The sequence below is a fragment of the Tachysurus vachellii genome, chromosome 20, assembly GCF_030014155.1.
Source record: "Tachysurus vachellii isolate PV-2020 chromosome 20, HZAU_Pvac_v1, whole genome shotgun sequence".
Lineage (NCBI taxonomy): Eukaryota > Metazoa > Chordata > Actinopteri > Siluriformes > Bagridae > Tachysurus > Tachysurus vachellii.
In genome coordinates, this window is record NC_083479.1 from 8,116,823 (window position 1) to 8,141,544 (window position 24,722).

General features: G+C 39.0%; 1 protein-coding gene across 13 annotated transcripts in view; it reads right to left on the bottom strand.

The window, feature by feature from the left end:
- Positions 1–436: 436 nt before the first annotated feature.
- fryb (furry homolog b (Drosophila)) overlaps positions 437–24,722 on the bottom strand; it is a 68,915-nt gene continuing 44,629 nt past the window's right edge. For 7 of the 13 annotated variants that reach the window (XM_060896557.1, XM_060896550.1, XM_060896549.1 and 4 more), the window contains exons 38-61: positions 23,835–23,938; positions 21,991–22,176; positions 21,029–21,230; positions 20,664–20,815; positions 19,793–19,980; positions 19,596–19,690; positions 18,738–19,351; positions 18,381–18,478; positions 18,058–18,234; positions 17,404–17,544; positions 16,633–16,815; positions 11,749–11,913; positions 11,404–11,478; positions 11,058–11,225; positions 10,017–10,217; positions 9,759–9,902; positions 8,973–9,121; positions 6,687–6,897; positions 5,550–5,699; positions 5,311–5,409; positions 5,102–5,185; positions 3,313–3,423; positions 2,978–3,177; positions 437–1,946 (exon numbers count right to left, since the gene is read on the bottom strand). In XM_060896557.1, the coding sequence (XP_060752540.1) occupies positions 1,688–1,946; positions 2,978–3,177; positions 3,313–3,423; positions 5,102–5,185; positions 5,311–5,409; positions 5,550–5,699; positions 6,687–6,897; positions 8,973–9,121; positions 9,759–9,902; positions 10,017–10,217; positions 11,058–11,225; positions 11,404–11,478; positions 11,749–11,913; positions 16,633–16,815; positions 17,404–17,544; positions 18,058–18,234; positions 18,381–18,478; positions 18,738–19,351; positions 19,596–19,690; positions 19,793–19,980; positions 20,664–20,815; positions 21,029–21,230; positions 21,991–22,176; positions 23,835–23,938 (4,156 nt within the window). In that variant the 3' untranslated portion in view covers positions 437–1,687. The other 6 variants (XM_060896553.1, XM_060896554.1, XM_060896552.1 and 3 more) reach the window with 3 other exon arrangements.

Consider the following 24,722-nt stretch of genomic DNA (forward strand, 5'->3'; position numbering starts at 1 on the left):
TATCAGATAAATATAAATGTATTTGCACTTTATTTCACATAAAGTATCAAGTATGATTGTGTAGGGTAATATTACTGTAACAGTGGAATGATTAATTATTTACTTGGTAATTGACTGTGCTATCTGCAACTTTCCAATACCTCATCCGTAATGCCGCAAACGTATTAGATGACATCATATTTCACACTGAGAACCGAGCAGTATATCTGATCCAGCAATGGAGGGAGACTGGAGAGATGTCTGAGATGAAGATGTGTCAAGGGTTTTGCTTACAGACTATTTGAAGAAATGCCACTTAGAACACACGATTGTGTCTACCCCATAGCTCCAGGAAGTTTCCACAACTAACCACATAAATTCAACCACATACAATCAGGTACTCTATGTGCATTTTTGGATCGTCTGTTATGACTCAGATGAGACAGGTGACAAATGATTAATCTGCTAAGTCTTTATTTTTACATGACACTTAACAGCACCAAACAAAATTACTTCACAAAAGCTGTAAAAGTAACTATAAACTATATACACAGTGTAAAATACCTAATCTAAGACTTTTTCCCTAGGGAAAACAATGTACAATCTCTGCTGGCATGCACATTTCTGTACTCAAAACAAGTGTCCTGCATGAAAAGATCTCCCTTTTAGACTTTGTACAAATATTGTTGTTTTTTTCCACATAATTTAAATAGTTTTAATAATTATAAGTACAACAATGCATGCTTGGCAGTTTTGAATGACACACTATGGAACTATTTCTCAGATAAAAGTGCATGTTGGTTATATTGTGACAATAAAAGTGAGCAAGAGGCCAGTCTGTATACAGTAGTAGAAAGCGACACATTTCAAAAAGTAAAACGTCTAATAGTGTCACTAACATTAACCAACACTTGGATACATTGATATTTACCAGCTTACTGGTTCTGTTTTATATGGCAGCTAAATGTCAGCATGCCTGTGTGTGTGCGTGCATGTTTATCTTAAGTTCTGTGTTAAGTAGTGATGAACAGGCTCTTAAAAATAGTTATGAAGAGAAACGGATCCCTAGTGTGTCCAATTCTCAGAATATTCTTAAGCAGTAACAGTAGAAAGGCATCCAGTTCATTATTATAAGGTTATCCTTCATTGCACATTTCCCAATGAACAATATACAGTGCTGACACATAGTTCCAATTAAATTAGCTGTGTATGTGTGTGTAATATATATGTATATATATATATATATATATATATATATATATATATATATATATATATATATATATATAAACACAGCACTTGTCCTCAGTAGCAATCACAACTTAGTCTTTCTTTGTGATGTTTAATGTTAAAAGCTCAACATAGTGCAATTACCTAAAGATATAAAGATGTGACACCGTGTCTTAATCTGAAGCGTCGCACAGTAACAGTTCTGTTTCTCCAGAATTACTGCACATTTGAGAGCCTGAAGACAAGCTCACTCTCAGAACCCCCTTTTTCCTATTCAATGCAATCAAGGGTAATTCTCTGATTTTTCCTAAGTAGTGTGCAAGTTTGTAGGACACAGCTGTGAGAGGGTTGCAGCACTCCCAGACAGCACAGTGGCTATGGACTGGATCAGGTGGGGGCAGTAGTGAGTGTGTGTAGAGGAGGGGCTGAGTGTCTAAGGAGGGATCCAGGGCTGCTTTGGAGTGCTGCAAACGTCCTGTCAGAGACTCACTGCTGAAGCGCTGGAGTCCGGGAAGCATGATGAGATAAGCCGGGAGTCCTGAGCGCGTCGGATCATATCCCGAATCTCACTGCTGAGCTCCATCAGCTCAGTGCTGACCCGCCCCACATCCTGCTCAGAGCCCAGCACGGCAAACATTCCTGTCTGGCCCAGAGACTGATGACAGAAGTAGATGTTCAGCAGGGTCTGGACTTCGTCCTCTGAACTGCTGCCAAAGATGTCACTTGGCCAAAGCTGTCTGTATCAAGAAATGAAAAAGGAGAACATAAAACACCAATATGCTGTATTTCCTGATTTAATAGGCAAACACTGAATATTATATAAAATACTTATATATTTAATATTCTGGTGCTTAAAGATGTGGTCTCCTAAGTTTAGAGATAGATTTAATTGTCTAAAATGTTTCTATTAGTTTTAAGAAAATTTTGATTTATTCCATAAAAGGAAGTGATGTGTTTGCTGCTCATTTAAACAAGTAAGATAATATGTAAAAAGATAAGTTCACTCTTTTATATTCTACCAGTTAATCTTCTTACAAGGTAAACTACAGAAATAGAACAACTTAGTTATACATCTTAGAAGGGTTGCATTTTCACATGTTCTGAGTGTTTACCTATAGATTAAGAGCAGTTTACCTATAGATTACTTATAGAAACTTATATTGTGTTGCTGCTGGATTTTTTAAAAGTGGGAACATTTTTTTTTAACATAGATCTTTTTGCATCAGCTTGTTGAAGTTGTTTCTTCTGCGTACAAAAATAGCTTTCTCAGATGTCTACTTTTCTTGTGAATGTCTATATTCTATCACAAAGGATCGTTTATAGATTTATAACAGATTGACATGAGATATTTAACTATTCAACTCTCTCACTAATCTTTAAATAATGTCTTCACAAAATATTCACTAATCCCTGCACTAATACTTACTTATATATAAATGAATGACTTAAGGCATAAGTCTTGTGAATTCCTGCATGAATAACAACCACCTTAAGAACATGTTAATGCATTTATTAGTTTTCATGTATAGTTTCTAATTATTTATATAATTTGTTCCATGCAGCTGTGCAGACAAAGATCATTGGATGGCACAGGATCACTTTCATAATTCATGTTGATCCTCTTTTTTTCAAGCATAGAAATGCACACTGATAATAAACATTAATAAGTTCATCTCAGTCAGTTTTGTGGGTTAGGGATAGATTACTGTGTGTGTTTGTGTGTGTGTGTCTGTTGGGTGGGGTGTGGAGGGGATGTTGGGGTGGTGACCTGCACTGGCGGATGTGGCATATTGCTGTAGTATACTGCCTGTTCCTCAGACACTCAAGCAAAGCCTGTACTGCTGCCTCTGAGGTGGTAAAGCTGGGTTGAAATCTGGTTTGTTGCTGGACTTCCTGATTACTTGCTATACCTGCTGCCAACCGCAGACTGGCTTTCAGCTCCCCGAGCTCACGGGACATGTTTATTAGCTGTGGAATAGAAAAAAAAGACAAGAAATTTTCTACACTACGTAACAGATGCGCTGCTCACCCAGATCATGATCCGAGTGCATTTATTTTGGACATATATGCTAGTACCATACAGTTTAGAAATGGTCACAGTACCTCAGGCACCGAGCTGATAGCACTGGCTTTACTGATCAGTTTACAGTAGCACTGAAAAAGCAGCAGGAGCTGAAAGTGCAGTTTGTACAGACGTTGACAAAGTTCCAGTTGCTAAAAAAAAAAAAAATACAGAAATATTACACCTGTACATATATTCAGGATAAATTACAGCAAATAAAATGCAATGTATTTGATCTACACAGTCTTTCCAAGACTGTCAATATAAACACTGCATTTGAGAGAACTTTATCCTGTATTGGACTTACAGCCAGTGTTTCCATTTGCTGCATTGTAAGCATGTTAGAAGAAAAGAAAAAAGAGCACGAATATAGTAAGATTTAACCCAGTAGCATAACATTATCTTTTGATTAGTGGATCATTAGTAACAGAACCATGGAGCTTGCTTATATAAATATAGTTCTATACTTGTATAGAAGATATAATCACAAAGAGATGAAGGAGAGAAAGGGAACATATTCCATCAAAGAAGAAAGAAGGCTATGGCTTAACTTAATATAAAACCTAGATTTAGAAACAGCATGTGTTCTATTCTAATTGAGATTTCTGTCCAAAGGCATTCTTCCAGTACAGGGAAGACTGTAAATGTTTTTCTTTTCTGACTCTCATTATAATCAACTCAAAAGGATTTGAGAAAGTGAAATGAAAATTAGATAGTGAGTTGAATCTTTTGTGTTAGATTTTGAAAAAATACTAGAGTGTGAACCTATAAATGACAACTGACTCTATCCAGTTCTGCACATTGTTCTTATAGTCACAGTGCTGATGTTAGTACTGTTAACACTAATCCCACTATCCATTGCCTATTATTAGATGAATATAGGTTTCCTTTCTGGTCTGGTTCTTCTAATTGTTTCTTCCTCATGCCATCTCAGGGAGTTTTTCCTGTCACCTGAAAACTACATTTGGACATTTGTAAAACTGCCTTGTTAAAAGTGCTATACTAATAAAATTGAACTGAAGTGATTTGAGGAGGGCATATTGAGTTTTGTCCGATATTCTTATCTGCATTGTGCCTGTATGAGTATCCCTATTCATTTGTATGTGGCTATTAAAGGATTCTGGATAAGTGATCATTAAAATCCAAAAACAACAACAACAACAACAACAACAACAAAACTATTATACTGAATGGAAAATCTAGTGGTAATTTGTCAGATGTGGGGACACATCATACAGGTGACGTTACATGCATCAAGCTCTGGTAATTTGATCAGTTATAATTACATTAATCATATTTGTATGTAGGGGGGCACGGTGGCTTAGTGGTTAGCACGTTCGCCTCACACCTCCAGGGTCGGGGTTCGATTCCCGCCTCCACCTTGTGTGTGTGGAGTTTGCATGTTCTCCCCGTGCCTCGGGGGTTTCCTCCGGGTACTCCGGTTTCCTCCCCCGGTCCAAAGACATGCATGGTAGGTTGATTGGCATCTCTGGAAAATTGTCCCTAGTGTGTGATTGCGTGAGTGAATGAGTGTGTGTGCCCTGCGATGGGTTGGCACTCCGTCCAGGGTGAATCCTGCCTTGATGCCCGATGACGCCTGAGATAGGCACAGGCTCCCCGTGACCCGAGGTAGTTCGGATAAGCGGTAGAAGATGAATGAATGAATGAATATTTGTATGTGATCATTTCATCACTGTAACTTCAATCAGTGGAATAAAACTGTTTGATGGTTGTGTGCAAGTACATTCCTGGGGCCTGTTTATGAGTTTTTGACTGGTCTGAGAACTTAGTACTGGTCTGGGAGCAGTGTACTGAGGCATATTGGCAAACCTTCTCTTCTGTGTCTCCAGGTTGACAGGTGATAACCCCATCATCAGGACACTTGGGAAATGTTGACTTGCAGTTCTGAAACCACTGAAAAAGACAAACATATGCAGGTCAAACAAGTCCTGAAGCAAAGAGCTTTACAGTTATTCAGGTAATGGTTGATAATTTCTATGAAAGTGTGGTGTGACCTTATGAGTGTAGTTTTAACGTACTGTGATTGCCGCATCTTCTCTGCTACCGTAAGTGTCCAGATATTCCTGCAGCTCCAAAACACCAAACTTCATACTATCCAAAAGCCCACAGGACATGATCTACAACCCAAAGGATGCCAACCAATGAAAGAAAGCACAAGTAAGACACTTTCAAATTCTATGTTTATTGCACAATGATAGATACAACAATAGAAAGTCAGGTAACGCATAAAATCACATTCTCTAAGGATGATACTTACAGTATTAGCATCCACAAAAAGCATGGGGCAGTCAAAACACGTGCTCAGCATATGAGATGACCTCATGAACTTTGCTCCAATGCCCTTTAAGCCATCTCCGAGGTAGACGGCAGCATCACTGGTTAGGGAGCAAAACTTTTCCTGGATGCTCTGAAGACAGATTTTTTTATTATTATTATTAACTGATCACCAGCCATGGAATTCAGTGCAAAATGTCTAGTAGTTATAGGTTTGTTCATGATGATGAAAAACTTGCTTATGATTATGGAAACTTTATTACTGTAACACATCTCCAGTTACTTTGCCTTACTGCTACTTGTATTTACAATGACTTGAAAGGAAAACTTCCTCTGAAACCTACTAGAGGTTGTCAAAGACACAGAAGTGTTTTGGCTCTAATATTTTTCTGAATTTTCAGTTTATTGTCCACAGTCACTACATGATCCCAGTAATGATTACAGTGGATTCAGAGCCTATGAAAGGAACATAGCCATGATGTGGCAAGATTGAATGGGATACCAATCAATCTCAGAGCACTATGTGCTCACAAATACACATATTTTACAATTTTCTCCTTCAAACTTGTTAGTTCTGAAGGATTTTGTGTCTAGTTAATTTCATGCATAATCAACGCCTGACATTCATATGTAATCAACGTCTGATGTTCCTTTGCCCCACATGTAACTTACATATAACTGTAAAGGGGAACAAAATGGCGATTACATTGTGCCTGTGCCCCACCCGTAGTTAACATAATGGCCTGTTTGTAAAGCAATCAACTGATCAATACATAGGATGGCTCTTCTGTCCTGTCCATTGTAAGTTCTCCAGTAGGAGGTCCTTACTGTATCTTTCTATTGTTTGAAGGCCATTTGTTACCAGGTATAAAGTCTGGTCACACAGACAGTACCTTTGGGTTAAGTTCCAGAAGACTGCTATGCTACAAGTAACATCTTCAATAAAAAACTTTTCCCCAGAACTTGGTCCAGCTTATTTTTCTTTTACATATTAGTACATATGGCATACATACATTTCCAAAAGCTTTAGGTATGTGTACTCTTGGTTAGCTTATGTGTTTGAGTTAATAGTTACTAGTGGTATAAACAAATGCTATAGCAACAGTAGAAGTCATAATACCTGGAACAGGGAGTAGAAGATGCTGAAGGTATACACAGCACATGAACCATCTGAGTCACTCAGCAGCTGATTGATGTGTGTGCGCCATGCCTCCTCAGCATCATCGCACACTGTGGGCTGAAAGGCAGCTAAGATGGCGGAAAAGAAGGGTGATGGGGGTGGAGGAAAACCCAGCTCGTCCAAATCATCTCTCTCCTCTCCATAACTATAGCTATGGTGAAAAGAGGAAAAGAGTTCACTCTTCATGCTGTTCTGTGTATGTAAAATATGTAACCAGAGTAGAACAGACATTGCAATATATATATTTATGAGAATATATACACACACCAATGCATTCATTCATTCATTCATTCATTCATTCATTCATTCATTCATCTTCTACCGCTTATCCGAACTACCTCGGGTCACGGGGAGCCTGTGCCTATCTCAGGCTTCATTGGGCATCAAGGCAGGATACACCCTGGATGGAGTGCCAACCCATCGCAATGCCACACCAATGCAGTGTAATAAAATGTCACCCAGTAGAGGACGATGGCTTTTCACTCTGTTTTTTTTTTTTAAATTATTCAAATTATATATTTTTCCTGGTTGGAATAATTAGCTTTACAGGTGACATCAAGCAACAATAAACATAGAGGTGTGTGTAATATTAAAGGAAAAAGCTGAATAAATAAGGGAAGAAACATAAGGAGTACTGATGTCTACAGATAGATGATTGCTGCATGACAAAATTAAGCAATTAACATCCTACTATATGCTGTGTCAAACACAGAGGCCAGTTAACACTGCATTTGGACCAAGATGGCACTTAAGAAAAGTACTTTGAAGAGGGCTCATTATTGTGGGCATGAAATCTGCAAATAGAGCAATGGGATAGACATCAGTAAATACTGAGCATGATTCCCTAGTAATTGTAAAGAACAAGAGAAGAGCAGATCTTCCTCAGGGAATCATGCAGGACATGATCACACAGCAAGCAACCACAACCACCTACAAAGGGATAATAGTAGGGCTGGGTGGTATGACGGTATATTCCGTTTCCACGGAATAAAATGTCTACCGTTACAGGTTTTTCTATTCCGTGCATACCGTGAAATGTAAATTAGTGGGCGTGGTTAACCTCACATGTAGCACGCCTGAATCTGAGAACGATTGAGAAGCGGCACATAAGCGTAGATAAGAAGAAAAACATGGACAAAGACATGCATGCTGATAAAGCATAATTTTCCACGTGTGGCCAACCTGGCAAAAAAATATCTTTGCATCCCTGCCACAAGTGCTCCATCTGAGCGTGCTTTCAGCACAAGTGGGAATATTGTCACATGCTGCAGATCAGCACTAAAACCTGAGAGAGTTGACCAGCTTGTTTTGTTTGACAAAAACAATTTTGTTTTTTTTATTTATTGTGTTTAATTTATTGAAGTGTTTATATTTATTTTAAATGTTTCAAAGGAAGTGTTTACATTCAGTATTTTGTTTTTAGAAGTGTTTAGATTCTGACATTTTCCTGAAATGTTTATATACATTGTATATACATATACAAATACATTTTTATACTTTCTGCAAAATTTGTTTTCTGTTACTGAAGTTTAATTTATTTCATTGCTTTGAGAAAGTATTAATAATCTGTTCTGATATTAATAAAAAGTCTGTTCTCTTTAAACTTTAAAAATGAGGCCTATGTATTGTTATGGTGAGGTTGATCTAAAGGTTGAGAGTCTCATTCACTACTAATGCTAAATAAAAGAAAAATTAATAAAATAAGACGAGAAAGTCTATTCTTTATTTTTAAAGTGTTAAAGTGGTATTTAATATATTAAGCACGTTCCTTTTGTTGATTTACCTGAAAAATTATTATTCCGTGATATGTACCGCTACCGTGAAATAAAATAACTTATTCCGTGAAACAGATTTTTGGTCATTCCGCCCACCCCTAGATAATAGCCCTAAAAATCTTTGGAGATGATTTATAGATTTGGAAAAAAGTGATATAGTCAAATGAGGCATCCTTCTCCTTTACCATATTATCATGAATACTGTTTGTTATTCCATTACAGTTCCAGACAATTGTAGAATCTCTTCCAATGTGCACTAAAACTTCTCTGGTGGCTCATAATGACCAGACACCTTTCCAAGACACTTAATGTTGGATTTTCCTTTGTTACTCTTCTTTATTTGACAACTCTTGAAATTTTCAGAAGCCACAGCAACGGACAGCACGGACATTTATTTATTTATTTTTTTACAAAGGTACATTTTATTGACTGAAGCAGCATCTCAGCATACCCATGCATGAAGCTTTGGTCCACCTCTGGTCGATCTCGTGGAATATCCAGAGTGAAGCTAGAACCACAGTCAAATCCCGGAGGGAGCTCGCTCACACAAAATAACAGGTCATCTTCCTGCACATTACAGCTCTCATCTTCAGGCAGTGGCTGCATAAAAAATGCACAATGTGGACTCATTAAACCCTGCTTTATTATCTCATATAGCCCTAGCCATGATTTTGTAGTAACATATTTCTAAAATGTATTTGATTCATGGACGTTATTGCACTAATGGACTATTACACAAACTATGCTCACTTGCACACTTTGCATCGATGCTCACCATTGCCTTATCATTGTATATACCCACCTGATTTCTGTTTATAGTAACAGCAATATATTAATATAATATATTGCTGTTACTATAAACAGAAATCAGGTGGGTATATACCTTGTACTTGTACGAATCTAATCTAATCTAATCTAATCTAATCTAATCTAATCTAATCTAATCTAATCTAATCCATTTGGAAACACCCCCAAACACCCCATCATAATATGTGAGTACATATTATTATATATTATTGTCCATGATGAAGGACAAAATTCATTTTACATTTTACAGACATTTTAATAGTGTTAGATAACGTATTTATTTGACCAAAACGTGGACATAATTTTTGTAATATATGATTTTAAGTAAAATTATTTTGAAAGGGATAATGATGTACAAAATGATCATTCATAGCATTCCTTCATTTAAGTGGTTGGCAGAATAATCCATGACAGGTAAAATATTTCTCACAGGAGGAATAATGGTGTCATCTGGAAAAGACATCCCCATGCCAGGCGTGGTGGCATTCAGAGAGTGTGGGTCAGCAGATGTGTCATAGGAGGTGGACAAAGAGTCAGTATGATTGGTGTCCTCTGAAGGAGACAGATTCATTGTCTGAAAGAGAGAGACATAATATAAGACTGTCACTTTGTTTCAGTGTGAACCAGCAAAACAGTACTTAATAATTAAAAGGAACAAAAAAAGAACTGCAAGAAATGTGTGCCATACAAGTTGTGAGTGGTGTGAGAGGCTCTGGCTTGTGGAATTGGACTCTTCCTCGGACGAGTCGTCTGAGTCGTGTTGGGGATCAAGTGGCCCGAGGCTGGGTGTGCTGTCTGAGTGCTGGCTTTCCTCCAGTAGCTCTGTCAAGTCTGTGCTATCCAGAGAGCGCCGCCGTACTCCCCAGTTAAAGTTGTCCATGCTCTCACCCTGCAACACACATGTCCATATACACTCCTGAGTGACTGAAAGATTCACTGCAACAGGCTGTTTAAACACTCATTTGACAGGCTAGATGCCTAATTAGTCTTTTTTCTAACCTTTTACTGTTCTAACCTTTTACTGTGGTAAAGAATGTTATGCATGCACACTTTAGGCAGTATTTTCATATTGAAGCTGTACTTCTGAGGAATTTGTCTCCTCATAGAAAATAAGACTGAAATGTCTAGGACTGCTTATATAACGTGGCCATAAGCCACAGTCAACATGCATTGCTGATGTTTATAGCAAGAAATGAAAAGTCATTTCAATTTTATATTAATAAGAACTTTAATAAGAATAAAGCCCTGACTATAATCCACACATGCACAGAGTGCTTCTATACACAGACAGGCCACTGTCATTCTCTAGGTCAATCACTGGCACACACATGCTTACCTGCAGTTCCTGGACAGCACAGGAGAAAAAGAGAGACAATGTTATCCACACAGCAAGAAAGACCAGTGTAAACCATGTTAGAGAAGAAAATTAATGAAGTCTGTTAATACTCCATCAGTGAAAGGCAAAGAAAAGAAAGAGAAGTACAGGTAGTGCAGAAAAGGCATGTTTTGTTAGAAACTATAATAAGAATAAAACCAGGTAATTAAAGTGTGCTATAAATTTCTGCAATATATTATTAATCTCACGTCAAAATCCTTTTGTGAAAAACTGATATTAACAAACGCTAGACATTCTATGGTCTATGCATGTACAATGATATGTTTTAGAACAATGATTGTTTCTAATTAAAGACCCAGATTAAGTTCAACACTAAACTCTATTCGTAATTACCTCTCCATCTTCCAGCTCCACATCAAGGAAGTCAAAGTCCCTAAAGACTCGAAACTGCTGCTCAGAGGCAGTGTCATCTAGCGTGTCCTCTCGTGTGCCATCCTCTGAGGACACCTGACTGGGCTGCCGTTCCATCAGTTCCAGATCACCACAGGAGGAGAAGATCACCTGGCAAAAAATAAAATAAAATTAGACACACTTAAATCTCATTATTATTATTCACAAGTCAAATGTTAAAATCAGATGGTGTCATATCAGGCAAAGTCGTATTAGTAATTGTAGTAACAACTTATGATACAGCTCGGATTCCTAGCAGTGTAATAAAAGGGCTGGCGTTATCACTTACAGATGGGTTCTTGGTGAGGCCGACCTCCTGGCCGCACAGAGAAAGAACGTTCACTAGCTTCTCACGTGTTCGCTTCTAAGAAGTCAAAGGAAACTGTTGTAAGTGTATTCCAAAAGGAAAAGCTAAAAATAATTTTTAACATCATTTTCTTGTGCTTCTGTAATTTCCAACACACAGAGAACATATGCATTATTCTAGCTTTTAAATAAGCTACTACTGACCATTAAAAAAATAAAAGCTGTTGATAATTTTCTGATGTATATGTGATGTAAAACAGAGATAAGATGTAAAAATCAAGTGTGCACAGACATATTGGCAGAGGTATGAGACTAATATCTGTCTCACCTGTGAGAACTGTGGCTTCTTCCAGCTCACAGGCACCAGAACAGGGTTGGAGCTTGAGCCAGATGATGTGGACGAGGTGCTACGGGTCACTGTGATGGCACGTACTTTCCCATCTCTACCTCCTCTACCCTGCAGTTCATCATACCTACGTCCAATCACCGGCGTCTACGTACACATACGCGAGCACACAGACACACAAACACACAAAGACATATGACCTTTGGCAAGATGGCGCCAGTGTATTTGGCCGGCCGTCTACTGCTCCTGGTTGTTTGGATGTTTGTTGTGTTTTTGCTGACTGTTTTAAATACTGCAGACTCTCTACTGGTGTATGATCGCCAAACTCTTCTTAATATTAGATCGGCTGTTGAAAATACAGAGATCTATAAGGTTAATCAGGGGGGAAAAAACTACTCGCCCCCTCCTCCGCTCCTGTGTGGATTACCAGACTTTCTTTGTCGGACCCTATGCTCTCCCTGGAGGAAGAAGCGACGCCGCGGTAAACGCGGTGGCCTACTGGTGAAAGCTAAGACCTTGATGGCCTTGTTTCCAGAGGCTGGTCCCTGCTGGATTTTGTCCAAGCTTGGCGTGGATTGTTGCCGGTATGTGCTCCCACGCTCTTGGGATCCCGCGTTTGGGTGGCTGGTGACGGTAACAGTTGCTGGCGTGGATGGGAAGCCGTCGGCCAACATTTATCAGCCTGCTCGTTTTAGAAGAGGTGGTGTGGACATCTCGCTCCTCCGATCCTTTGATCGTGCACCTCCGTTGCTGAAAGACTCAACTCCAGTGAGGTTTTCCTTGGTGAATGCTAGATCACTAGCCAACAAGTCTTTTATTCTGAATGACTTTTTCACTCTCAGGGACTTGGACATGTTGTGTGTGACGGAGACGTGGATCGGTGTTGGTGAGTCAAGTGTATTTTCAGAAGTCGTACCTCCGAATTGTACGTATTTTAATGCTCCACGGCTTACGGGTCGAGGAGGTGGAGTAGCAGTTATTTTTAAAGAACGCTTAAACTGTCGTCGTCTGTCTGCTTACTCCTATTCCAGCTTCGAACTCAGTATTTTTGAACTAAGCTTGAGTTATTCGGTGTTGTGCGCTGTTGTCTATCGCCCACCCAAATATAACAAAGATTTTATTGAGGAGTTTTCAGATTTTGTTGGCTGAAATTATGCCAAAATATGATCGGGTCTTAATTGTTGGGGATTTTAACATCCATGTGTGTTATCCTGTCAAACCCTTGGCTAAAGCCTTTCTTAATTTGGTGGAGTCTTTTAACTTAACTCAGCTTGTGGCTAGTCCCACACATGTTTGTGGTCATATCTTAGATGTGGTTTTATCATATGGCTTGCCAATTGGTAATGTTGAAGTCGGTGATGCTGTTTTCTCTGATCATTCACCTGTTTTCTTTGAGATATGTATTACCTGTGATCCTAAAGTGACTGCTCCAACCCATCGCCGTAGAACAATTAACTCTTCAACCATTCAATCATTCTCAGAGGCTTTTAATGCTATTGATGATGACTATTCAAGGTCTTCATACAGCCTTAACACTGATGATCTGACTTCTTTGTTCTCTTCAACTTGTCTTAATATCTTGGATACTGTGGCTCCTTTTAAGATGGTTCAAGCAAAACCTAGGACTCAACCATGGCTGGACGCTACAACTCAAACTGTTAGGCTCGAGTGTAGAAGGGCGGAACGCCGCTGGAAGAAGGATAAATTACAGATTTCCTTTGATATGTTGAAGGAGAGTTTGCTTAAATACCAAGAAACTGTTAAATCTGAGAAATCAAAGTATCTTTCTAGTGTCATCTGTAATAACTCCAACAAGCCAGCTGTGCTATTTAGTACAATTAACTCGGTTTTAAACGCTCACCAAGCAGCCTGCCTATAGCCTTCAGCCGAGATGTGTGAGAAACTTTTAGACTTTTTCATTGACAAGATTGAGGCTGTTAGAGCTAATATTTTGCTCCCTTCAAATTTTTCATCCATTCCCTCTGAGTACTCTGCTGTTTTTGATCAGTTTGAGTCGGTGTCTCTTGATTCACTGAAAGAGACCTTTGTTAAAATGAAACCATCCTCATGTGGTATGGATGTTGTCCCTCTCCGTCTTCTTAAAGATTCATTTGAAACCATTGGTCCTAAAATACTTGCTCTTATCAATAGCAGCCTGGCTTTAGGAGTTGTACATAAATCTTTTAAACATGCAGCTGTGGAACCAGTAATCAAGAAACCTAATTTGGATCCATCAGTTTTTGCTCATTATAGACCTATCTCAAAACTCCCATTTCTATCCAAACTATTGGAGAAGGTTGTATTTGGACAACTGAACTCATTCTTAGATTTACATGGTATTCATGAAGTATTTCAGTCTGGTTTTAAAGCACTACACAGCACAGAAACTGCACTATTGAAGGTTTTTAATGACTTACTACTTGCCACTGACTCTGGTGACTGCGCTATTTTAATTTTACTGGACCTTTCGGCTGCATTTGATACAGTTGACCATAATATCTTGATTTCACGGCTCGAACAATGTGTTGGTATTAAGGGTACTGCTCTGGAATGGTTTAAATCCTATTTGGCTGAAAGAACTTTTTCGGTTCATCTTGGAGACTATGTCTCCTCAACTGCTATACTCACATGTGGGGTCCCCCAGGGCTCCATTTTGAGGCCTATTCTGTTCTCCCTGTATATGCTCCCTTTAGGGCATATTTTTAGGAAATTTGGTATTTCTTTTCATTGTTATGCAGATGACCTGCAAATTTATCTGCCCTTAAAATGCAAAGATACCTGCTCTCTAGTGCCCCTACTGCAGTGCTTTGAAGAAATTAAGACCTGGATGGCACTAAATTTCCTTAATTTTAATGAAAAGATAACCGAAGTGGTGTTGTTTACGCTAGGGGGAACCTGTGAGTCAGTAGACTTAAACCTCGGTGAGCTGAATCCTTATGTGAAGCCCTTTGTAAAAAATTTAGGTGTTGTTTTGGATTGTGATTTTAAATTGGATAAACAGATTAATTTAGTAGTTAAATCATGTTTCTTCCAATTGAGACAACTCACCAAGGTGAAACCTTTCCTGTGCTCTAAGGACTTTCAGAGAGTTGTGCATATCTTTATCTCAAGTCGCCTTGATTACTGTAACAGCCTTTATTTAGGTATTAATCAGGCCTCCCTCTCCAGACTGCAAATGGTCCAGAATGCGGCAGCTCGCCTATTGACGGGCACACGAAAGCGGGAACATATCTCTCCCATTCTCGCGTCTCTTCACTGGCTTCCTGTCCATTATAGGATTAATTTTAAAATATTGGTGCTTGTTTTTAAATCTCTTAATGGGTCAGCACCAAGTTACTTATCAGATTTGATTAATCTGTACGCTAAGGTCTGCTGACCATTTGCTCTTAGCTGTTCCAAGAATGAAACTGAAGAGCAGGGGGGACCGAGCCTTTGCAGGTGCGGCCCCAAAGCTCTGGAACAGTTTGCCTCTCTATATTAGACAGGCTCAAACACTTGAGGTCTTTAAATCTGCCCTAAAAACTTATTTTTACAGTCTGGCATATGATGCCATGTGAGAGCTGCTTGCTTTCTTTTATTGTTTTATTGTGTCTTAAGTATTTTTCTTTTATTGGTGTGTTTGTATTAATAAACCATGTGTTCTTTCTGTATGTACAGCACTTTGACAAACACTTGTTTAAAAAGAAAGTGCTTTATAAATAAACTTGACTTGACTTGACTATGACTAGACTGCTGGCAAGGTTTCATGGTGCTGTAACTAAAACTGTACTGGAGTACAGTGATAACAATTGTTATCATTGTTCATCATCATCAGTGGTACATTCTGTGGTAACAATGAATTTTAGTGAATAAGACGTCCATAGTTTTGTTTTTAGCTCTGATCTGAACAAAGGGTATTATGCTATTCTATTAAATGACTGATATAATTCACTTAATTGTTTTAGATGAACTAAGGAAATGTTGATGAACTAACTAAATGGGGATAAAATGTCAACAAACTGCCCAGAGATACACAGTATCAGCAGTCTTAAGCCGTTGTGTAGATAAGCAATGTAAGTCCCTGGGAAAAAACAGCATAATTACTAAGGCTTTTATCAGTCTGCGCTTGTTCCATCTGGACCGGATATTACAGCTCTCATTAGGCCATATAAGAGTCTGAGACTGTGCTCTAGAAAATAGAGTGTGTTTCCTGTGCTCAGTGCATAACACAAATGTTATGCAAAGTGCACTGAATAACATGCTCATAAGGCACTTTGGTAGGTATGAGCAAAATAAATAGGATCTAAATGAAACTACATTAAGAGTGGAGATCTTCCTAAAGCAGATCAAAGTCAGTTTGGGATATTAACAGTTCATTACATAAAACCACAAAGAATAACTTGTTGCTCTGCTTTCCACATGCCTTTTGAAAAAAAAAAACTCCTCATTTATTTGATCTAAAATAATTCCACACCATTTAATTTAGGTTTTTCACCCAAACACAGGTCTGGCATTTTGATATATTTCCTACTCAGTCTTCCAGTTTCCCAAATGAATTTGTCTGTCTGAACTTAACTCATTTAGTCTGTTAAATATTTGTTAAATAATCTGTTCAAAATTGTTGCAATCATTATATAGCATCTCCTTTAAAAGCAACCAGACCTTTTTTGTCACAAACATGCTTTGCCCTGATAAAAATATTAACATAATAACTTAATATGAATACAAACACCAAACATTCTCCTTGAATAAAATAATCTGTAATGAATAATCTGAAATGAAAGTATTCTGTTATTCAAAATTCAGCATGGTGGAAGAGCCAAAGTACAAAAATGCTATAGAGACATCTATTGGCTACATGTTTAAATGAATTAGTCCTTCTCTTACCTCAGAAATATCAAAGTGGAACTCCAGTGTTTTGCCGGGCAGGGCTTTGGATGAGCCATCCCACATCATGCGGCTCACTTCCAGATTGGCCAAATCCCCATGAGCATAGGACGGCAGGGACAAACTGGCTGAGCGAGACACCACTAGCTTCAGCACGTTAAGAGCCTCCTTCCAGTGAGCAGTCTGAAATACACGTTACACATATACCATATGTTCCCCGAACTGGATTTTTACTTTTTCAAACGCACAATATATCTACTGTAACAATTCAGTGTGAAATATTTTTACTGTGCAATAAAAGTCAAACAAAAGAACAGACAATGGTTGGTTACACAGATATTGACTACCACATTTAGCTGCAAAAGATTTCTTTTTGTCAGATTTGTATACATGAATACAGCTCTGTCAGATTATATGGAGGCCATTGGGGAATAGTGACATTTAAGAATCCCAATTTGCATTCTAACACATTTTTCTTCATTCTAATCTGCGTTGGTGTTGGATTCAGAATGTTGAACTAGGCTGGAAATTCGTTTGGTCTCATCAATCCAAACAACTGGATTATAGATTGTTAGATTTGTTGATTATAGACTGTTAGAATCCTTCAAAAAAAACGTTATTATTTTTATATTATAATATAGCAAAGTTATTCTGGTCCATAAGTAATTTATCATACATCGTCAAGGATCAGATCATATGTATTGGAAAAATAAGATTAAATATTTTATATTGTTATTATATTGTTCGACCCACTCTGAAGATGCAACTTACATGTACAAACTTCTCGATGGTTTTGAGCACCTCCACATTGAAGGCTTTGACCTGAATGGCTGCCAAATCCATGTGACTTAGCAGGCTGTAGATGATCTGCAGCAGGGGCTGTTGCATGCTGGGTAATCCTTTATCCAATAACTACGACACAGAAGACACCACTATCACTTGAAAGTGTGACATATTCCAGAATCATCCATTTCTGACCCCGTATTTTGCTCCTACAAATATTCTGTGGCAATACTGGATTCAAATCTGTATATTTTATAAACCATCTGCATAAACTCACTGAACACGTTATTAGGAACCCCGGCACACCTACTCACACCTACTCATTCATGCAATTATCTATTTGGGTAATAATGTTTTTCTCAATTTATTGTTGCAACACTCCCCAGATAAAAATTCACAGATCTGGAGGCAGCAGAAAGCACGTGCTGTTGGTTTTTTGTCATTTACATGGTGTTTTTACTGTAAGTGGATAGAAATAACAGTAGACCTGATGCAGATTAGAGTGATGTCTTTCTCTTTCCTGTATGACCAGAAATGGTGGAGTATTTTAACTCATTGTCATTGTTACACACGAGTCCCTGCATGTGTGACTATAGACTAGTAAAGGTTAGTAAGATATGCAACTGAATGTACGACACTCACCTCAGCCATGTATGTGACCATGCTGAGTGTGATGTCAGAGAAGGCCTCATGTAGGTAGCGACAGACCACACTGACCCAAGAAAATGGGTCTCTGGTGTATGAACGGGTTTTGTACAGAGTCATCACATGAGCCAGGTGAGAAAGTTTTGCATTCTTCTCCTTCTCCTCCAGACAAACCTTCATCGAGAAGAACGACACACATAAATAAGTACAATGTAGACCAGTTGGCAGTATAAAACTTTTCCATTAAAATATATTGTACAGAAGCCATAGAAGGATGAAAAAACCACAGCTTTAAAGTGAACAGGTTTTATAAGTGAGACCTGAGCTATCCTCTCGGCACTCTCTTTACAAAACTGCGTTGGCGAGTCAAAGTGCTGCACCATGTTAGGCAGCAGACAAAGCACGTTCAGTGGGAAGCCTGAGTAAGAGAGAGAAAAAAGAGAAAAAGAAAAGACAGTTAGAAGACAAAAGTCATAGGGTCTACAGTATAGTACCACAGTATTAGGCATCACAAAGTACTGAATAACGCGTCAGACTTTTTTTTCTAGCAACGCTTTTGCTGTCGTCATTGTTATTAATTGTTACTCAGCAATGATGTCTATTTTTGTGCATATATTCTTATAAATATTATTTATAATGTCTGATAAATTATGGTTTGATTAGTACAATCTGTTCACCTATAGACTGAGATATGTCCACTACAGGAACTCGAGACACAGGTGTAAGCTGACAGAAGAGCTGCAATGTAAGGTCGTTGGTGGCTGGGGAGGTAAAGCCTTTAAGTAGGAGCTGCTGCAGCCCAGAGAAACCGCTCCACCTAAGCTGAGCCTGGAGCTTGTCAAGGCGCTCACGGTTCTCGGGCTGTTCAAGGGGTACTCGTGCCAGTAGCTTGTGCACCAATCGCAAAGCCATTTGGTACTCAAATTCGAAGTCAGACTCCATGAGAGAAACAGCCACCCAGAAGACTGTGGCTAAGAGGTTGGCAGGGTGACTGGCGTGGCTTAGCTCTGTTGGGTTGGCACTTGCATCTGCGCGGGCAGAGGAAGTGGACGAGGCACTCCGAACTGAGCGTGCCAAGCCTTGCTGGGTGCAGGCCTGAATACGGTCCAGGGTAGCACTGCGAGGAGGGTCAGAAGAATGCTCGCCACTTTCACCAAACTTTTTGGGCACTGAATAACTCCGCTGATGTCTGCTGCGCTCAGCTGTACCATCCTGTGTCAGGTTGAGCTGACCGGTGCTCTTGCGGTTGGAGCCGAGCTTCCCACTCACCAGAAAGTCTGGAGATGAGGATCTGCGATAAAAGGAGGATATGAATGGATAGGTGAACCAATATGATATATGACAGTAGTGTTAATGTTAAATACCCATATCTCTTTTCTTCATTCCAAAACAATCAAAAACACAGAAATGTGATTAACACTTTTAAAACTTTTAAAAATTCATTCATTTTCAGTAAGTGCATCATCATGCTCCTCTTTTTTAATCCTTTACTGATAAATTTGCATACTGTATTAGTATTAATGCTAAATCCTCACCTAGTCAATGCTGCCATCAGGTCACTGTTTTTGAGGCATTCAGCCAAACTATCCACCACTGACTCCAGAGTGAGCAGCACCTCCATCACATAGCCCTGAGAGCGCAATCAATAAAACAAGACTGAATATTTTGACACCTAAGGTACACACACAAAAGACGCACATTCACACACACACACATTTACATCTATACACACCTGTACCTCATCGCCGTGCTCTCCCACCACTTCGACCAGGCGTGACAGCAGGTCTGAGACAGCGTGGGCAGATAGTGGCTGTCTGAGGGCTCGGAAGATCTGAAAGGAGCGACCGGCATAGTGGCGTGATGAGCTACATAGAGCCGTCTGCAGAGCCACATCGCTCAACTGTTGTTCCAGGTGGAAGTCTTAAGAAGATGAAAATCAGTGTTAAAAGCAGATAAATTGTCTATTAAAGAGAAACAGAAGACAGCCACTAAGTTTGTCAACCCTCCTGCACTGGTGTTTAGCCTAATTAGACTTAGTCTCTAGGATAGTTTTAATATGTGATTTTTATGTTTAAATATAAAACAATGTTGTATGTTGTGTTTCTATTCCAGGTGAACATAAAAGCCTCTCTAAATTTGCTCACTAACTTTCAACATTTTATAAGTCTACAAAAGCAAAAGCACACATCATCACAAACTGCCATCCTAAGGTTTATACGCAGAAACCTTCAAACTACACCAGTGTTCTTTTATTTGCTGATTTAAAAAAAACAAATAACAACTGGTCCTTTTTTCCCCATTTTTTAAACAAATGTTTAAATTGTAACACTCAAACACTTTAACTTTATGACATTTACAGGTGCCCTTTTCCAGAGCAACTTACATTTTATGTCAATTTAATACAACTGAGTGATTGAGAGTTAAGGGCCTTGCTCAGGGGCCCAGCTTTGGCAGCTCCTTGGATTTGTGCTCACAACCTTGCAATCTGTAGTTCAACACCTTAACTACTAGGCTACCACATGCCCCCGTAAATGCAAACATAAGAAAATACAAGAGCAAAGTGACTGCAAGTTTACACTGAGATCCTGCATACTAATATGTACCTGACTTGGACTCTTTGAACACAGATACAACATGACGCAGGAAGTTGCTGAGCTGCTCTGCACTCTTGGAGTTAGGGTTCTTCGGCGTGATGTCCTCATGACACCATAGAGGTCCGAAGGCCCTGTGTAATGACAGGACAGTACTCCAGGCACTGTGTCACCATAAAACCACCACCACCAAGGTCAGACAGAATGACAGACATGGTTATGGTTCTTCTCATGACCCTGTTTACACTGGGACTTATAATGTTCAGTTCAATTTTCCACAAACCTTTGGCCATATACAACTTATAAAGAAAAACTGGTCACAGACCAGTCATGTGATTACGGATATTATGGTTAGATAGTTTCCTCAATTGAAATACCTGGTTGTGAGGAACTCAATGAGTTTGTTGGTCTTCTCCTCTGACTCAGTTGGCGACTCCTCCAAGTCCTCAAGTTCAGCTGTGATCTGTGGGAGGTTCCCCATACTGCCCCCCAGGCTCACACTGGAAGAGGTGGAGGAGGAGCTCATGCCTGAATCTGCCACAGGAGATGCCTGCCACTCCCGTAGGAAGTCTACACCACCTGTATGGGAAGAAGAGGATAAGGTTTCATCATAACAAACGCATCGATTTTATCAATCATCAGCTAAGACTTTGTTTTCCTTATATTTCCTTAACACTCATATCTTACACACATCCATTTTGATAGAGGTAGAAACACTGGGTCACTGAGCGGGGCAATTTATTATATTCAATATCCCTAATGAAAACATAACTCATTTTGAAATAAGCCGATAATCACATCTGTTATTTTGACTAGACCAGCAATTTTACTGTTTCTCTAATACATGCATGCTTAATTGGGTTTAATTCAGGTGAGTGACTTGGCAATTTAAGAACATTCAGATTGTTCCATTAAAAGGGTCTTGGGTTGCCTTTGCTGTGCGTTTTTAAGGCCATTCTCAATTGTACTGTAAAGTGCTGTCCTATCTGTTTTCCAGCATTTCACTGAATCTGAGCAGAAAGTATAGCTCTATACAATCAGAATTCATCCTGCTATCATCTTCCACATCATCAATAAAACCCAGTGACCCAGTTCCACTGGCAGCCATACAGGACCATGACATAACACTGCCTCCAGCATACTTGACAAGTGGTATGGTTTAGATCATGAGCCCTTCATTTCCTTCTCCACACTCCTCTCTACTCATCACGCTAGTACAAGTTCATCTTAGTTTTTTCAACAAGTTATTTCTTGTCTAAAAGTGTAAAGCTTCTATATTTCTATTCTACAGTATATAGAAATGTCTATACTTTGCTTGGATTTGCATTGGCTTCTGTACCTGTTTGCAGGTATTCAGGCGGGAAGCTTGATTTAATGGTAAGTGTTTTGCTGTCGCCAATCTCTCTGGTCACCAGCAACACAGAAGCAATGACCTGGAAGTTGTTGTTACAGGAGAGAGCAATGAGCAAATGTAGGAGCAGCCGCTTGCTGTGCTCAAAAACCTCGGGCCGGTAGTGATCTAAACCTGAAAGAACAGAAAAATGACCAAGGTCAAGAAGCGAGGTGTGCAAAAATTTCAATACATCTGTTGAGTAAAAGAATTACTGAGTCATGAGAAAACGGAATCTGAAAAATTCAAGAGACCCGAAAAGGGTACTTTAATTTAACATTTACACCAAATCACACTATATTAAAAAACATTCTGCTTTAAATCATATTCAATTCTTGTAATCCTTGTGAGTGCAGATGAGAAATTTTGACATGCTTTCCCCTTTGAGATAAACATGCCTTCAATAGTTTTGAGTGCAGATAAAATATCAGAGGAAGAGTTCCGTACAAATCTGTCAACGAGAACGCAATGGAAACAGCAGGTGATGACGACAGAAAGAGTCTGAAAGAGATAAGCTATGGCATTTCTCTCCCCTCCCTGTTGTTCCCTCCTTTTTCACCACAGAGATTTTTGACATTTTTGGCATTGCAGCGTCGTGTTATTCAGCTTTCCCGCAGCCTGAAATTACAGCTGGGAATGTAGAGGCTGATGTGAACAAATACCACAGATGGGGCTTTTTAACATATTAGGTGTCTTTATGTCCTTCCATCTATGCATATGTCACTAGACACATATAGGGATGTAGCTATGGAATATTTTAGTAATCAAGTATTCTACCGCTGAATTAAAGAGCAATATTAAATATACAAGAGAAAATAAGACGGGTCTCTTAAAATGAACAACTAATTGGTTTCCTTTTTTAGAAAAATCAAGCATTGCGTTAGTTCAGGCAAGCAACGTCGTCAAGAATGCATCAACTGATAATCAGCTGTTCATGACGACCCTTTAAATTCCCATTCATTGAGCCGCTTTCTAGTGCATCACTGCTGCTGCGATTTAAACTCCCTCCTCCAACCCCGACTCCACCTAACCGGAACCCGTGTACCAGTTTACGTTATAAATCTTGTATCTTCATGTATTTGTTTTTTTCTTCTCTCTCTCCCTCCCTCTCTCTCTCTATTTATTTATTTATTTATTTTTCAAAACATGTAAGTGAGCATATTTAATACTATGTATAATTAATGGTTCTGCTGTTATACGGGGGGTCTATTTTATTTTCTAGTTGCTGCTCTCCCTTTAAGCATATATGCTTTGAGCATATATATATTAATCAGAATATAAAAGTCTCTCTCTCTCAACATGTGTGTGCTTTAAAAGTCTTTAAAGGAGCATGTGATTGCAATGAAGAAAGGTAAGCATATCAACATGCTCAGAACTGAGGCTTGCCCTGCGCTTTGAAGCAATGTTTTCTTTGGACATTTTCTGTCGTTTTCTCCTGTTTGTTTCTTCTCTTTGCTCATTGACATTGTTATCGCGCCCTTCCATTTTGCAGCCCACACTAGCACGCGTCCGCGCCCTCAAATCAAAAGACCGCTAACTCTTTGCGTCTCCTTCCGCTTTGACCTAAGCACGTTGTCACACACAATAATTGCACAAGAACGTGACGTGAGCTTTAAAATGAATTTAAAGAGGCTTTGAGGCAGAGGAATTTGCCTCGAATAATTTTTGTAATCGAGTTACTCGAATTACTCGAGGAATCGTTTCAGCCCTAGACACATACATGCATGGGATAAAGACAGAAAAAAGAAAAGACTGAAAGAAAAGCAGCAGGTGTAAGAGTGATGTGGTATTACCGAGGAAGAGGGCATGCAGCAGGAGGGGCAGATGCAGAGCCCAGTCCTCTCGCACACTGTGGTCCACCACCATCTCTGTCATGAAGATCACCGCTATATTACACCTACCAATACATACATCAAAACCCCCATGAGTTCATTTGCTACAGCCGTATCTCTTTTTGTAATATATCCAAACATTACATTAAAATCTAACAAAAAATATGTAATATAAAATATATTACAAAAAAGAAAAACACATGAATTCTTTTCATTTTTAATGCCATGGAAACACTGTTGGTTAAAATGACTGTTGAAAAATGGCAATAAGGGTATATATTATTGACCATATGTGCTTTTTGTATTAGTCAAAATAGTATGTCCAAAAATAGTATGCCCACACACAAACACACATTACTGCTATTGTTAAATAATGCTTTGCCTACATACAAATCTACTCTCATGCTTAAGTATTTAAAAGCTAAGCTAAAAAATGGAAAAGTTTTTCCGATTTTGGGGGTAAATATGTTTCTTCAAGTTTATGGTCTCCCTCCACAGTACCTGAGAGATCTTTTGTTTTTTTATGATCCTTCATGCCTACCTCAATCAAAAGGTGCAGACTAGTCGGTAGTACCTACAAAAGGCTACAGCAGATCTTTTTCTTACAGAGCCCCACAGTTATTTAACAGCGTTCCAATTAGTGTTCGGTACTCAGACACAGTCTCAGTGTTTAAGTCTAGGCTAAAAACATATTTGTTTAGTTTAGCTTTTTAAGAATAGCTTTTCTTAGGTAAAGGAGTAGATCTGGAGGGTTCATGGGCATAGAGCGAATGGTGAACCCTTGCAAGTCGCTCAGGTTTGTCATAACTACCTAACAAGTCTCTCTCTCTCTCTCTCTCTCTCTCTCTC